The sequence below is a fragment of the Rhynchophorus ferrugineus genome, unplaced genomic scaffold (assembly GCF_030347505.1).
Source record: "Rhynchophorus ferrugineus isolate W39M unplaced genomic scaffold, kcgeb_rfMv2 rfM5, whole genome shotgun sequence".
Lineage (NCBI taxonomy): Eukaryota > Metazoa > Arthropoda > Insecta > Coleoptera > Curculionidae > Rhynchophorus > Rhynchophorus ferrugineus.
Genome location: NW_027472584.1, coordinates 26,773,656 through 26,791,869, shown reverse-complemented (window position 1 = coordinate 26,791,869; position 18,214 = coordinate 26,773,656). Strand labels below are relative to the sequence as shown.

Genomic DNA, 18,214 nt, shown 5'->3' with positions numbered 1-18,214 from the left:
GAAAAACAACATTAAAATAATACGATACGGAATAGTATTTATGATAGATAGGTCTCGGTACAGAATATAACGAAATAATTAATTGAGAGGCGCGAGAAAGCGATCACGGATCGACGGAATCGATGCGAAGTAAAAAGCCGACACCGCCACGGGGGGACAATTATATTAGAGCGATTAATAAGTTGGGGCGCGCACCGCACATGCTTCTGTAATGATAATCGGTTGTAAATAAGGCCGAGCGAAGTATTGCGCCGCCAGCAGCAGCGCGCACCCCCGTGGCGGACAGGCCTCAGCGTTGCGACGCTCATCGTCAGAGAGAACGCGGCAACACGGACTCGTCAACCTGGTGCGCGGCCGCGAACACGCCACGCGGTTGTTTGTCAACAAGAGCGCGATTTTCGAACGCCAACTCTTATGCGGTGTTAACATCATGTCGGCGGAAATCAAAGAGCAATCGCAAGAATACCTGTTGGTGCCGCAGCAGGACGTGGAGGTCGCGAATCAGCCGTCTTCTTCCAATCGGTGTTCCGCGGACTTTCAAAACACTTGCAGTGCTCGTTTCGACAGATTTTCCTGGCACGAACACGTATACCGAAGACTTACAACCAAACCAACTCCACACTATATCGAAAACATTCTCGGACTGGCCAATGTTACACCACCAGTGTCACCTCTACAAAACTATCCACCAGCACCCCCAGTATCAGGAGTCGAGATGGAAGTTAACGAACCACTCAATCTTTCAGTTAGAACAGATCAAAAGACACGCACAAGAAATACGAAAGGTAACTCTTTACGCTACATAAACAAAACTATTCCAGTATGTTTGTCACATACCTTTGAAGTCATTTTTCCTGAGAACCGAAAAAATAACAACTATTATAATCAACTTTAACGAAAACATTATATCTATACTACAACAAACTAAAATCATATTTCCAAATGAAGTCATCTACATTCAAATATTCCTTATAAGAAAATATATTTAATGTTGAGGATTTTGAGCTGAGATTTCAACGGGCAAATATACTTTTGGCGCTCATGTTTACTTTAGCGTTACCGCTATTTTCTTGAAAGGTCTTTGTCGCCTGAAAAAGTAATTTAATAAATCTTTTTCTCTTGCCCCTAAGAGAGAAGGGCAAACTGCTTTTGAATCAAAAGACGACTAAAGGAACAATTACACTGATTAAAGTCGATGAGGTCTTTTTTAATAGAAACTCGAAATTATTTCTTTGTTCAAAGATGGCTTTTGTTTTTATTTTTGGATTTACCTACAACATCGTTCTTTATATTTTTATTTTCTGGTATAGCAAGATTAATAAAACATTTATTTTTTCTAAACAAGTTACAATTATTAAATGTACAGTTATATTATTAAAAAAAAAACAATTATTATTTAATTATCTCTGGTTTATGTATAAGATAATTATTGATGTAGATCATTTTCCTGTTTCTTTCCTCAAAACAATATGTTTAAACAATATACTTCGATATAAATGTATGTATATTGTTATATATGGGAGTTGTCATTAATACAGGCAGCTGTGAGAGACCGAGTTATTTTTCAAGTGGGGTATTTTTAAACGTGTTCGAATTTATTTTGATATTTTCCACATCGAACAATTTAATGAGGTAAATGTCACTGAATGTTCGAATCTGTATCTTATGGGCGCCAAATAATTACTGCTCTCAAAATTTTTTCCCCCTACGTCTAACGCGTACATATCTCAATTAACATTTTTATTCTCGTTCACTTGGAACGTTTTAAATTGAATTCTTTTGAAGTCGAGCACGTTTCGTATAATTTCTAACTCGTTGATTTTTTATTATACTAACCGGGAGATGTTGCGGTATTCAAATTTGTATATTTTATTAACAATAGCTTTTCAAATCTTATTAATTTACTATTGCCCGCGAACGGTATCAGTATTTAGGTTTTTGTTAGACAATCTTTAGAATGCACAACGGTCACTGATGTAATTGATTTCCCACTAAAACGTTTTTTAGCGAACTGTTACGAAAAATATTTAAATTAAGTGCCTTACAATTAACTGGAAGTTGTATTATTTGAGATATTACAATTGCTTCGGCGATCTTTAACTTTTTCATTCATCTGTATTCAAATTGAATTGATATCGATTAGACTTGTAGCCGTAACTTATTATTCTTCGTTTTAAAAGAATATTTTCTTTAAATACACCGTTATTATACGTTGGGATTCGAAATATTCTTAATTTCATTCTTTTTATTTAACTGTAAGACATCTGTCAATGAATGACAAAATGCGAAGAAAAACATAGATGCATAATTGTTAAAATAAAAGTTACAAACTAAGTTATAATTACATAGATCTAAATCAGTTAATGATTTGTTTTCCTTGTATTCATTATTGATATTTTTTACATTAACAAATGTCAGGTTGATGTTTCAGTTCACTATTGATCGTATATGTCGAATATAACGATTTGCTCTATACTCGGAACTTGACAAATGACTAAATTATTGAAGACCACTTGAGAATTGGAACAGTCCGCCACATAATGTTTACTTAATAAAATCTATTTGCCTTATTTGGGGTTTACTATCCTTTATCATAACGAAATAAATATATTAAGTAGCCGGACAGGATTTTCTTTTTGTTTTTCTCATGATAGTTAACATTCACTTCACAAACCACAAAACCAATTTCCTGTTTGTCTTTTATTTTGGTCAATTAATCTGGAATCATTTTCTTATATTCCATGTTATCGAACTGTATTTTAATTCGGTTGTTATTTAGTATGTGACAAATTCACATCAACTTCATGATACATATTAATATGTTTTCTCAATTCAGCGCCTTCATTTAGTCGGTTTTATGTACGAAACAAAACATATTTTTATATTGCTTTAGTAAAGCCACGGTCACCAATTAATTTGATTTAAAATATAATTGGCTGTTCAATGGCGTTTTGCCTTCGATAAGAAACAGTCAATAAAGAATTCCGGATATCAGACATTTTAATTATAATTTAATTTGTATTGTACTCAATTCGCAAGCAAGATGATGCCTAAATTAAAATTAAATTAGGCCAACTTAAGCTAAAGTTAATAGTAACACTTATACACCTTATACAGATTTGTGAGGTTTGCTTCGTTTAAATGGTTTAAATGGTGGTCTGTCTATGGTTTCGACGCCTTCGTGCCTTATTTCATGCTTTATAGCGAAATGGTGGATAACTTCGTAGATCTTACAATTCCTCGGCTTGATGATTTTGTTTGGTTCTATATTTGTTTCCCAGAGGTCTATATAGGCTTTATTGTTGAATATCTTTAATCTTAGGTGTTGTTTGGAGTAAGGAATTTCTGACTAACCAGTACAGTTATTTCATTTTGAATCTGATCTGGTCAGAATCTCGTCTAACATGATGTTTCCAATTTAATCTACCTTTAGAGATAGATACCGATGATTTTCGTTCATTATGCCTAACTAATTGATTAAGTGAGAGACATATTTTGAGCTACTAAGCTGTATTTCCCAATCTTTACATTATCTTGTAGTTTTATATGTACAATGTGTGTCCGGTTCTCGAATAATGAAGTAAAAACATTGAATGTTCTTTATATATGTGACTCAGAATCAAAACAAGATTCTAAGAAGTGATGTGAATATTTTACTTCGGCTCCAAACTGAGTTACAGTCAAAATCGACTAAGAAACTGTTAAACCTTGAACTCAGATGGAATTGATGTAAGAATCCGTGAGAAAAGGCTTGGTTTAAAGGAAAATAAATTATTTTTCATTAAACATTCCTATACGACAGACTTAGTTCCCTCTGACCTCTGGGTGCTCTCACATCTTAACGATTTTCATTGAACGAAAAGGGGGAAAATAAAATGTATTTTTAAGATATTTCACACGTTTTGTTTCAAAATTTCAAATTTTGTTGCAGAAACTGTAACTAGAAAACGAAAAAAGAATCGGGAACCCTTAGACTTGAAGGTGTCGATAACACAAAATACAATGAGCCTGTCCCAAAATGAAGCCCACCGTCAGAGTAGCCAAATTGATACAGCCCAACCTACAGTCGTAGAAGAACTAGCCGACAATAAGAAAGGGAAGAAAAAAGCCCGAACTACATTTACAGGTAATAAAAACAAGATATTTTTTCGCGGCAGTTCTAGATTTAGACCAAATTCAGTTTTCGCCGTCCTCAAAACAACCTAATAAAATCACAGGTACGCTATAAATGAACAGAAAACTAATAACGTATAAACGGCCTGTTAAGCTTAAGTAGTTATTGTTCGGACCTTAATAACTTATTTGCATCTACACTTCAAACCAATCACTCACAACGTTTATTATAACCAAGAATTTTTAATTATAGTTTTTGTTTCCTTACAATATACTATAATAGTTAATTTTTTTTTCAATCAAAAACGTGGCGTTTCAATAAAAATGTTTCTATTTTTTTTTAATAATTAATACCGTTGTTTCAGGGAGACAAATATTTGAGTTGGAGAAGCAGTTCGAACAGAAGAAATATCTCAGCAGCAGTGAACGCTCAGAAATGGCCAAACTTCTGAACGTCACGGAAACTCAGGTGAGCTTAAGCCAAGAGAACCATGTGTTGAATTAGGTCTATTACGGTCACATTAAAAGGATATATTTAAATTTTATATGTTTTCAAACTTGGGATAAAATTAAGTTTTTATGTCTTAATTGCTAAACCATTAAAAGTCGATTTATTTCAGGAGATCAGCCAAGTTAAAATAGAATATTAAACGGATTATACATTGGCGGCGCATTTCTCTATTTTTTTTTATTCTTTAAATTTAATATAAATGTCACAAACATAGATTGTTTCTCATCTATCATTAAAATTATATTAAATTACCGTTAACACTCAATCAAACAAATAGTTATTGTTTATGATTCTTGGTATCAAGGTATTATTTTCAATTTCTACATTTCTACGTTTTAATTATTTCAGTTATAGTCAAAATATTTCGGATACCATGGGAGAATTAAAAGAATGAGATGATATGATATTTTGAGGTTCCACATAAATAGACCGAATTTTTGATATATTCACATAATATGAAATCTATGCGTCATCGATTAAAATTTATATATACTACTCACCGTTTAGCTTCTTCAGTATAAGTTTTTACGAGTTTTACAATATATGAATGAATGTCTGACACCAATGTCTGACTGACACGTATAAAATCTATACCGATAATTTTGTTAAGTTAATTTCCAATTCACCGTGTTCAACACTTTCGGGCTTCCGTTAACACCAAATTCACTTGTATCGTATTTTTGAAACTATGTACAACTACTTTTCTGACTCAACTTTTAATATGCTTCTATAAATAATTTAGATTTATTCTCGCAAATAACTATGTGACGATTATGACCAATTCAAAGCCGCCATTACTTTAAGGTTATGTTATTGACAGACTTCCGGTATTACAATATACTACGATATTTTACAATTAAAAATAAAATGAAATGAAAAATAAATAAAACTGTCCGGTATTATGTGACGTAATAACCATAAAAAAATGACAAACTGAAAAAAAAATGGCGACTAAATGTTTTCCCGCCCTTTTGTTACCTCGGTTTGACAAGCGTAAGTGGCGAAATTCATCTGAGCAATTTAAAATATGGAAGTCAAGTTAATATTTGATTCGTGTAAGTTTTACTGGCAATTAGCAACAGCAGAAGCTTCCGAAGGGGAGGTGGTAGGAGGCAGATGCCGCAGTAACTCATCATAACCCCTGCCGTTCCCTACGAGGATTGCCAGACAGTGGTGTCTCAGTTGTTATTAAGGAAGCAAACTGGCTCTAATTGGGCAAGGGGTTGTTTATTGATTTTGAATTTTGCGTTTCTTCTGCATTTTCTAGTCGGTATTACGGGTTTTGTTTCTCGATTAAATGCCTCTCCGATTATAGCCTATTTATTTTTGTATACGTCGCCATTGAATTGTCAATTATTATTTCAAAATGAAATTATTCAAAAAGCAAACTTAATTTAAAACCATGCAAAAATAACCGAAAGTTTGCAGCGGTAATATTAAAATATTACTTACCAACCAGGTAGTAACAGTTTACACTAACACTTTAAGCAACAAAAACATAGTGCCAAAAATCACTATGACTTGTAGACTAAAAATCCGCGTGGTATAAGACTCAGGTATTTTGATTTTAAGAGGTTAGTAAAATCAAGTGCTGCAATCTATATGTCATTGTTGACATACTAAATTATAAAAATTATATATTTCAATAACCAATTATACATTTCATAATTCTAAAATAGTTGTAATTAATAGTATCTTCACAGTGAATATAAATCCACAAAACTCACTATAATTTGCAAATTACTTCTTCAAAGAACAAAATTTTGACAGTATAGTTCGAACTTTGACAAGTGATGTCATTTATATGTCAGATTGTTGTCATGTGGAATAATAAATATATTTAGAAATATTCTTATTTAAATAAAACTCTTCAAATGTAAAGAATTATATATTTTATAATTTAACAATATTTCAAAGAGTATCATCTATACATATACCCTAAAACATCTCACTATGCATTTAACACCTGGCCAAATATCTTTTCACTTCCATCTCAAAATGTAATTAGCGAAAAATGACTCCAAAACAAGTACATTTGGAAGCTATTAGTCCTGTTTATATTAAGACCAGAATAAAACAGCTTGGCTCTGAGTTGTCACTATCCCATTAAGGCTTGTAACTCCGGTTAAATTTATACAAAACGATCGAAGTATACGGGCGTTTTAAATAAGATGTAAACGACCCATTCAAATTAGTAATTATCTAGATTTTTAAACTCTTCATTTAACAAACTAAAATACTAACATTGAGTATTGACATAATAAAAAAAAACCTGTACATGACTTAGAAAAACAGGGCCGAGTTATAAAACGATTAAAAAAATCATTTAAAACCTATCGGTAGCATGAAATGAAGGAGACGAAACAGCCTTAAACATAACGTTCGTTTTGGTTTCATTAATGATGAGCTTTTTAGTTAATAGCTGAAATCTCACAATGATCGTAAATAGCAGGAATAAAGACTATCGGTCTTTCCTTTTTGACAACGTTTGCAAACAGTCATAGCCGTGCTTGAGGGATTTTCGATTTAAAAAGAAACGATGTCGATAAAATTAATTAAAATATCCTTCGTTATTTTCTGTTGTAATGAATCGAATATCGATGTGGAGTACTTTCCACTTCCAATCTTATAGGATTATATAGTGGGTTGATTCCCTTTAACATGCAGCAAAGTATAAAGCGTGAATAATGAAAATAAGTTGTCGTTTAATTTCACCGAGGTTTCAGTTCTCGAGGGCTTCTGGAGAAGTTTCGTTTTGGAAAGTTCTAGGACCTAAAATCCGAATTTCCCAAATCGATGATAACTTAAACACCGATTTCGATTGTATCCATAAAGCAAACGGTAATAAAATATTTTTAACAGAAAAATTTAACTGACTTCAAAAAATAAATAAGGAACTTACTAAAAATTAAAAAATAATCAAACTTAAGTTTTTAACACAAAAAAGAACGTTTCAAAATAAAATATTTACCTAATAATCGTTATAATAACTAAATAAAAATAAATAAAAAGCTTATTTAATTTATCTACTACACGTATTTTATATTCTACTATATACACACAATTTAGTTTAATACCTACATAAATCTATTCATCTATTTCTATTCATTCTAAATCAGATTTGTTTTGTTCGTAATTTAATTTTGTGTACATGTTATAAAATTATATTATTATTTTTGTATTGTTTGGGCTCGGCACCGACTTCATACTGATCAGTTGGTAGTATTTAGAATAATATTATAAATAGATAAATAAGTTTAGGCAAGTATTAAGCTAAATTGTGTGTTTATAGTAGAATATAAAATACGTGTGGTAGATAAGTTAAATAAGGTTCTTGTTTATTTTTATGTAGTTATTACAACGATTATTATGTACACATATTTTAAAACGCTTTTTTGTGTTAAAAATCTTCGTTCCATTATTTTTTAATTTTTAGTGAGTTTTTCATTTATTTTCTGAAGTCGCTTCAATTATTTTGTTAAAAATATTTTATTTTTCTCATTTTAGTGTTAGATATTTACTCAATAATTTACGCAGTTATTTTATTAAATATTATAATGGGTAGGCCAAGTAAAAGTGCGTATGAGGAAAAATAGACATAAAGAAATATTCCTCTGGGGTCCACTACCTAGCCTAGGAGATTAGACAAATATTCTAACTAAACTAGAACAAAAACTTATTGTCCCCGTCAGGAATCGCGGGCCCATTACACCATAAAAGTTGTTGTCTACAATATTTTTACGGCTTCCCACATGATATGGTTAGTGCTTAAAAAGCAAACTGAATGGGTTTTACACTGGACGACTTCCGATTTTCCGTCACATCAGCTCAGCAATGACATTATACAAGAATATGTGATTATTTTAGATAAAAAAGTATCCGAAAACTTTGAACGTGCCTTTGGTCCAAGCCTGGTTACTGGCGTGACTGGGATCATTTTCCTTGTCGGATTTTACACTCTTGTCTAGAACATTCACAAATTTGCGACGACGACCATGCCTCAGCAGGATTCGAACCCGCGGTTATCCAACAGTAGGAAGACCATCCCATCGGCTTCACCACTGCGCCACCAAGCCGGCCTGACTTGGTCTCAATGGGATCACCTTGGAAGTGGATTCTTATGAATAAAAAAACAATTGAAAATCGGTTCATAATTGAAGGAGAAATCGGCGAACATACATACATAAAATATTTATATACAGCCGAACATAGAACTCCATTTTCGAAATCGGTTAAATATCTTAATCCAATTGAAAAAAAAATGACGCCAGCACAATTATCGAAGTCGACATATAACACGCGATACGTAAAACAATAGTTCGTTTCTCTTTTCCTCAAACCTTATCGCCGTCCAACTAATTTAAAACAAATCCGAGGCAATAAAAGATTTCCTTTCAATCAGAATCATAAACATTTTTTCCTATCTTTATATTCGTATTTATATCTCAATAATTTTTTTCCTACCGGAATTCAATTGAATGCTGAAACAATAGGAACGGAATTATTTCAATTGCCTTACATGTTTGCGATTAGAATTGGTAAAAAAAATCTGTAGATTTTTTTCGACGTGGAAACATAAAATAAGGAACGATTTAACGATGAGTAATATATGTAAAAGGGTAATAAAGTGATTAAAGTCAAACAAAAAGACGATAATTTAGTGGAAACGATCTTGAGAGCGCAGCTGAAATTGCAACGGTCCAAGTATAAATTAAAATAGTAATAGCGTAAATTTTGTGTCCCGCTTACTTAGCCTTTTCCTCATTTAACATACTTTTACGATATCGTAAATAAAACTACACATCATTAACACTATTATAACTATAGTAAAATGGTTGAATGCGTTTTAATTGAACCCAGTACATATTAGAGAATATTTAATTGATTTTATCCAATTAAAATAGGTTGATAGAATCAATTTTGTCAGATTTTTAATCTTCATGTCTTAATGTCGTTATACAAGGTGTCCGAAATTTTACTATTTTTTAATTAGGATTTCTTTTTATGGGGTTATTTATTTCTCATATTAAAATTATTTTAAGGTACTTCAGCTAAAATTTAAGAGTAACATTTTTATACCATACAAGTTCGTGTAGTTTTGTTCGTTCCAATTTTCTGTGTATGGCTTCCACGTTGCTATAATTTAGAAACCTTATTTCATGTTTTAAGACGAAATCTTGGATAAATTCGTGGATCCATTTGATTTCGAGGTCATCGTGCAGTTCTTTCTTAGTTGTACGTGTTCTTTCTTGGTACGATAAATATTGATAATTGTGGACTTTTAACTTTGATTTGACCGTGTTGGAATACTAGTCGGTTTGATTTTTTTGGTGTAATCCCATATTTACTTTGATCTTATGGTGAATGCCGACATGAACTAACCAAACGGTTCAGGTTCCGCGCGAAACTATACGCGAAAATTCGGCATGGATTCGGTGAATATCTCTCCGTTCGCGGTGATCGAAATCAATTCGTGGCGCGTTCGGTTCCTCCCGAAAAGTTTCGGTCTCCGAAAATCATTTAACGGTTTTCATCTTTGGTTCGGAGGCGCGTATTCTTTTGTTTATAACCATACTTTTCACAATAGCTGGCCAAAATAAAAGGTCTTATGAATAATTTTTTGACGGTACGTGTAGTGTTCTTTTTGCAAAAAGCAATGTTTATTGTTAAAATAATATGTACCGTCTAAGCATTTTTACAAGAATATCAAATTATTGTAAGTATGGTCAGTGACATAATAAACAAGTTGTGATAAGGAAGAAAATACGAATAATATTGAAATTCAACTCATTTGAAGATTATATGGTAAGAATATGTCATAAAGCTCATGTGTTTATACGACATTAGTATTATATTTATAGATTCCTGAAGAGATTTCAAACATTTCCAATTTTGTAACGATTACCAAATAATTCAAAATAACCAAAGATATATTCAGTCCTAAGAGAAAAGAATGTATATATGGAAATTTCACGATGAGGTAGACATAATAAAACCTTAAATTAAGAATGTTATCTTTATTTGGTGGTACAAAATGTATAAATGGAGTCAACAGGCAATTCATCCGTCGATGATAGAGACAAGAATTATATTAACAGGTATGAATTTGTATTTACTGCGTCGTGTATGATTATATTCTAGAAATTTTACTATTTTGAAGGTGATATATTTGTTAACTGTGTTTAAATTATTTCAGATCAACCGTTAAGTAGTATGAAAATATAAAAACTGACAAGTACAAGATGATTTGGATGGAAGAGTCACAGTCCTTATAAGAGGATATTATGCTAGTATCTTTCCAAGTTATAAAGTAAAAAATAAACTTCCTAACAAGCACATCTGAAACATATTGTGGAAAAAATTAAGGAGTAACACGTTGAAACCGCAGTGACATATCTGCTGTTTGAAGAATAATATGGGTAAGAGATACTTTTCTAAAATTACTGTGTGCAATGAGTTTTACTTTATATTTTAGATCGAAAATATTGTAGTCTTTTTGAAAGGAAGTTAAAAACCAATTGTTGAGTGTTGTGCGATTAACGGGTGCTCATTTTTACATGTTGTGTTTGTTGCATTTTAAAATGTTTACGTTGTTCGATGAATTAAATAAAATTAGTAGTAGTAAGATATTATTCTATTTTTTCAATTTCTATTTCTAGTATTTGCACAACTTAATAATATATGTTCGAATATTTATAATATATCCTCCGAGCAATAATATATAGAAAAATAATGTTCCACAACCCTTGGCAAACTTAATATTTTTATGTTAATAATTGTTTTATATGTGATTATTATTAAACATTTTTTCTCACACTACTTGTGAAATTCTTTTCCATATTATTTACAAGTTTTGTCGTAGGGAGAATATCAATAAATGTAATTTCCTTCAATGAAAAATAAGAAAAACAACTCATATTTTTATGACACATTTTTTAAATTACCGTTAGCAAAATAAAAATCAAAGTTAAATAGTATTTCGTATTTCATAACAAGGTTTTTGCAAATAATATATAAATATTTTAATTTTTCATGTTCTATGAAGTTTTTATATAATTATGTGTATTATTATTAATCATTAATAGATATTAAATACATATTTATCATTCAAAAACATCTTTATAGTAATAATTAAATTACAAGAAATAACAGGGTTATTTTCTGGAAACCAAAGCCTATCTCATTTATAATCCCGCCAATTTTTCCTACGTTCACTCAATTTTTTATATATATATATATTTTAAACTTTATTTTACCAACTATGGGTTTATCTGGACTGGGCCTAAAGTTTAACGTGGGCTCCGAACCACGGTCCTCAGCATTAAGCCTACCGACTGGCGAGTGACCGACTTTATAAATCATCCCAGAAGACATCCGGTCTTACTCAGCCTAGTTACTGGCGTGACTGGGATCATTTTCATTGTCGGACTCTTGCCTAGAATATTCACAAATTTTAAACAATCACAAACATAAATCGTCGTTGTACCGATCGGCGATTCAACAACGTTTTGTTCGTAACCAAGCGCTGAAAGTCATGCACCGAACACTTGAACTAAGCAAAGTGCATGCGCACTACGAGTTTGAACCAATTGTGAACCCTGTTCACCACGAATGTTCGCCGAATGCAGTTTTGCTCATGTGCATTTTCAATTTACTCACGAAATTCGCCTCGAATTAGCTCTACTTGTGGATTAATTCCATATGCCATACTCAGTCAAATGCCTATGACACAAAGAATATTGCTCACTGTGGATTTAATAAAACGACTTTTGTTATTTTCAAAATAATGGGCCGTGTCGATGGTGAAATTGAACGAATTACGCATGGAAATACTTCGCCAAGCGCCGTACAATCCAGACCTGGCGCCCAGTGATTATTGGTTGATTGTTTAGAGACTTCAAAAAATGCACTAGAGGAAGAGTTTTGGGTCAAATGAAGAAGTAATTGACGAAGTTGAAGTCTGTTTAAAAAAAAACATAAATTGATGTGTTAATAATAATAACCCTATCCTATTTATTTTATGATTTAATGTGAATATTGGGACACCCTATATTTTATTTTAGATATTTGCTGTTTATATTATCATCTGATATAAATGTGAACCAACGTATTTTTTTCTACTAGATTTAAGAAAAATAATAGAAAATCTATTCGGCTGATTTTCCCAGTGAATTTCACCCTTTTCTGTTTTTCTTTGTTGCCAACGAGCTTGAGATGGCTTAGTAAACAAATGAATTGAGCGTAAAACGTTTGATGTGGCCAGTTTGGCCTTCCCATCCTTTTATTGCCGTATAATCCGATTTGGTCCGTCCAGCCATAATTTTATCGATCTTTTTAAATTTATTTATCCTGGTCGGCCGGTTTTTTTTTTTAATTTTTGACAAGTGGTCGAATCCGTCTCTAATTGCTCTCGAATTCTTCCACAGGTTATTAAAATTTCACACATTTTAACAATTAAAAATTATTTATATATATTAAATTATTTGCATATATATATATATTATATAGGTTATAGGTTTAGGTTTTATGAAGGATTTTACGTAGCATTGAATGATTGTATAATAGCTCGTATAAAACTCATGGTTCCTAAGTTATACAATGAAAAGTGTATATTCAAAAAATGAGTGTATTACAGTTTTTGTCACATATCTTAGAAACTATAAATTTTAAAGCAATTTAATGTGGATTTTCGTTTCTTTCACCCCAAAATACATGTATATTGAGAGTTTTACCTGTATCCGAGAGATAAAAGAAAACTGACACTTTTTCCATATATATAGTCGTGAAAATTTACGATTTTTGGCCATTTTCAAACTTTTTGCTGTCATTTTTATTGAAATAATTGTAGGTTAATGAAATTTTCAGGGTTTATAAAGATTTTTATGCGGAATCGTATGGTAGTATAATAGTTTTTATAAAACCCATAGTTCCTAAGTTATACAATGAAAAATGTATATTAAAAAAATGAGTGTATTACAGTTTTTGTCACATATCTTAGAAACTATAAATTTTAAAGCAATTTAATGTGGATTTTCGTTTCTTTCACCCCAAAATACATGTATATTGAGAGTTTTACCTGTATCCGAGAGATAAAAGAAAACTGACACTTTTTCCATATATATAGTCGTGAAAATTTACGATTTTTGGCCATTTTCAAACTTTTTGCTGTCATTTTTATTGAAATAATTGTAGGTTAATGAAATTTTCAGGGTTTATAAAGATTTTTATGCGGAATCGTATGGTAGTATAATAGTTTTTATAAAACCCATGGTTCCTAAGTTATACAATGAAAAATGTATATTAAAAAAATGAGTGTATTACAGTTTTTGTCACATATCTTAGAAACTATAAATTTTAAAGCAATTTAATGTGGATTTTCGTTTCTTTCACCCCAAAATACATGTATATTGAGAGTTTTACCTGTATCTGAGAGATAAAAGAAAACTGACACTTTTTCCATATATATAGTCGTGAAAATTTACGATTTTTGGCCATTTTCAAACTTTTTGCTGTCATTTTTAGTGAAATAACTGTAGGTTAATGAAATTTTCAGGGTTTATAAAGATTTTTATGCGGAATCGTATGGTAGTATAATAGTTTTTATAAAACCCATGGTTCCTAAGTTATACAATGAAAAGTGTATATTCAAAAAATGAGTGTATTACAGTTTTTGTCACATATCTTAGAAACTATAAATTTTAAAGCAATTTAATGTGGATTTTCGTTTCTTTCACCCCAAAATACATGTATATTGAGAGTTTTACCTTTATCCGAGAGATAAAAGAAAACTGACACTTTTTCCATATATATAGTCGTGAAAATTTACGATTTTTGGCCATTTTCAAACTTTTTGCTGTCATTTTTATTGAAATAATTGTAGGTTAATGAAATTTTCAGGGTTTATAAAGATTTTTATGCGGAATCGGATGGTAGTATAATAGTTTTTATAAAACCCATGGTTCCTAAGTTATACAATGAAAAGTGTATATTCAAAAAATGAGTGTATTACAGTTTTTGTCACATATCTTAGAAACTATAAATTTTAAAGCAATTTAATGTGGATTTTCGTTTCTTTCACCCCAAAATACATGTATATTGAGAGTTTTACCTTTATCCGAGAGATAAAAGAAAACTGACACTTTTTCCATATATATAGTCGTGAAAATTTACGATTTTTGGCCATTTTCAAACTTTTTGCTGTCATTTTTAGTGAAATAACTGTAGGTTAATGAAATTTTCAGGGTTTATAAAGATTTTTATGCGGAATCGTATGGTAGTATAATAGTTTTTATAAAACCCATGGTTCCTAAGTTATACAATGAAAAGTGTATATTCAAAAAATGAGTGTATTACAGTTTTTGTCACATATCTTAGAAACTATAAATTTTAAAGCAATTTAATGTGGATTTTCGTTTCTTTCACCCCAAAATACATGTATATTGAGAGTTTTACCTTTATCCGAGAGATAAAAGAAAACTGACACTTTTTCCATATATATAGTCGTGAAAATTTACGATTTTTGGCCATTTTCAAACTTTTTGCTGTCATTTTTAGTGAAATAACTGTAGGTTAATGAAATTTTCAGGGTTTATAAAGATTTTTATGCGGAATCGTATGGTAGTATAATAGTTTTTATAAAACCCATGGTTCCTAAGTTATACAATGAAAAGTGTATATTCAAAAAATGAGTGTATTACAGTTTTTGTCACATATCTTAGAAACTATAAATTTTAAAGCAATTTAATGTGGATTTTCGTTTCTTTCACACCAAAATACATGTGTATTGAGAGTTTTACCTTTATCCGAGAGATAAAAGAAAACTGACACTTTTTCCATATAGTCGTGAAAATTTACGATTTTTGGCCATTTTCAAACTTTTTGCTGTCATTTTTATTGAAATAATTGTAGGTTAATGAAATTTTTAGGGTTTATAAAGATTTTTATGCGGAATCGGATGGTAGTATAATAGTTTTTAAAAAACCCATGGTTCCTAAGTTGTACAATGAAAAGTGTATATTCAAAAAATGAGTGTATTACAGTTTTTGTCACATATCTTAGAAACTATAAATTTTAAAGCAATTTAATGTGGATTTTCGTTTCTTTCACCCCAAAATACATGTATATTGAGAGTTTTACCTTTATCCGAGAGATAAAAGAAAACTGACACTTTTTCCATATATATAGTCGTGAAAATTTACGATTTTTGGCCATTTTCAAACTTTTTGCTGTCATTTTTAGTGAAATAACTGTAGGTTAATGAAATTTTCAGGGTTTATAAAGATTTTTATGCGGAATCGTATGGTAGTATAATAGTTTTTATAAAACCCATGGTTCCTAAGTTATACAATGAAAAGTGTATATTCAAAAAATGAGTGTATTACAGTTTTTGTCACATATCTTAGAAACTATAAATTTTAAAGCAATTTAATGTGGATTTTCGTTTCTTTCACCCCAAAATACATGTATATTGAGAGTTTTACCTTTATCCGAGAGATAAAAGAAAACTGACACTTTTTCCATATATATGGTCGTGAAAATTTACGATTTTTGGCCATTTTCAAACTTTTTGCTGTCATTTTTATTGAAATAATTGTAGGTTAATGAAATTTTCAGGGTTTATAAAGATTTTTATGCGGAATCGTATGGTAGTATAATAGTTTTTATAAAACCCATGGTTCCTAAGTTATACAATGAAAAATGTATATTAAAAAAATGAGTGTATTACAGTTTTTGTCACATATCTTAGAAACTATAAATTTTAAAGCAATTTAATGTGGATTTTCGTTTCTTTCACCCCAAAATACATGTATATTGAGAGTTTTACCTGTATCCGAGAGATAAAAGAAAACTGACACTTTTTCCATATATATAGTCGTGAAAATTTACGATTTTTGGCCATTTTCAAACTTTTTGCTGCCATTTTTAGTGAAATAACTGTAGGTTAATGAAATTTTCAGGGTTTATAAAGATTTTTATGCGGAATCGTATGGTAGTATAATAGTTTTTATAAAACCCATGGTTCCTAAGTTATACAATGAAAAGTGTATATTCAAAAAATGAGTGTATTACAGTTTTTGTCACATATCTTAGAAACTATAAATTTTAAAGCAATTTAATGTGGATTTTCGTTTCTTTCACCCCAAAATACATGTATATTGAGAGTTTTACCTTTATCCGAGAGATAAAAGAAAACTGACACTTTTTCCATATATATAGTCGTGAAAATTTACGATTTTTGGCCATTTTCAAACTTTTTGCTGTCATTTTTAGTGAAATAACTGTAGGTTAATGAAATTTTCAGGGTTTATAAAGATTTTTATGCGGAATCGTATGGTAGTATAATAGTTTTTATAAAACCCATGGTTCCTAAGTTATACAATGAAAAGTGTATATTCAAAAAATGAGTGTATTACAGTTTTTGTCACATATCTTAGAAACTATAAATTTTAAAGCAATTTAATGTGGATTTTCGTTTCTTTCACCCCAAAATACATGTATATTGAGAGTTTTACCTTTATCCGAGAGATAAAAGAAAACTGACACTTTTTCCATATATATAGTCGTGAAAATTTACGATTTTTGGCCATTTTCAAACTTTTTGCTGTCATTTTTATTGAAATAATTGTAGGTTAATGAAATTTTCAGGGTTTATAAAGATTTTTATGCGGAATCGTATGGTAGTATAATAGTTTTTATAAAACCCATGGTTCCTAAGTTATACAATGAAAAATGTATATTAAAAAAATGAGTGTATTACAGTTTTTGTCACATATCTTAGAAACTATAAATTTTAAAGCAATTTAATGTGGATTTTCGTTTCTTTCACCCCAAAATACATGTATATTGAGAGTTTTACCTGTATCCGAGAGATAAAAGAAAACTGACACTTTTTCCATATATATAGTCGTGAAAATTTACGATTTTTGGCCATTTTCAAACTTTTTGCTGTCATTTTTAGTGAAATAACTGTAGGTTAATGAAATTTTCAGGGTTTATAAAGATTTTTATGCGGAATCGTATGGTAGTATAATAGTTTTTATAAAACCCATGGTTCCTAAGTTATACAATGAAAAGTGTATATTCAAAAAATGAGTGTATTACAGTTTTTGTCACATATCTTAGAAACTATAAATTTTAAAGCAATTTAATGTGGATTTTCGTTTCTTTCACCCCAAAATACATGTATATTGAGAGTTTTACCTTTATCCGAGAGATAAAAGAAAACTGACACTTTTTCCATATATATAGTCGTGAAAATTTACGATTTTTGGCCATTTTCAAACTTTTTGCTGTCATTTTTATTGAAATAATTGTAGGTTAATGAAATTTTCAGGGTTTATAAAGATTTTTATGCGGAATCGGATGGTAGTATAATAGTTTTTATAAAACCCATGGTTCCTAAGTTATACAATGAAAAGTGTATATTCAAAAAATGAGTGTATTACAGTTTTTGTCACATATCTTAGAAACTATAAATTTTAAAGCAATTTAATGTGGATTTTCGTTTCTTTCACCCCAAAATACATGTATATTGAGAGTTTTAACTTTATCCGAGAGATAAAAGAAAACTGACACTTTTTCCATATATAT

At 30.5% G+C, this 18,214-nt stretch overlaps 1 protein-coding gene across 1 annotated transcript in view; it reads left to right on the top strand.

Moving 5' to 3' along the window:
- Positions 1 to 18,214, top strand: part of LOC143197792 (uncharacterized) — a 40,021-nt gene that overhangs the window by 74 nt on the left and 21,733 nt on the right. Inside the window, exons 2-4 of the mRNA XM_076406542.1 lie at positions 234 to 785; positions 3,932 to 4,126; positions 4,479 to 4,582. Of these exons, the coding sequence (XP_076262657.1) occupies positions 234 to 785; positions 3,932 to 4,126; positions 4,479 to 4,582 (851 nt within the window). The remainder of the gene's footprint in view (positions 1 to 233; positions 786 to 3,931; positions 4,127 to 4,478; positions 4,583 to 18,214) is intronic.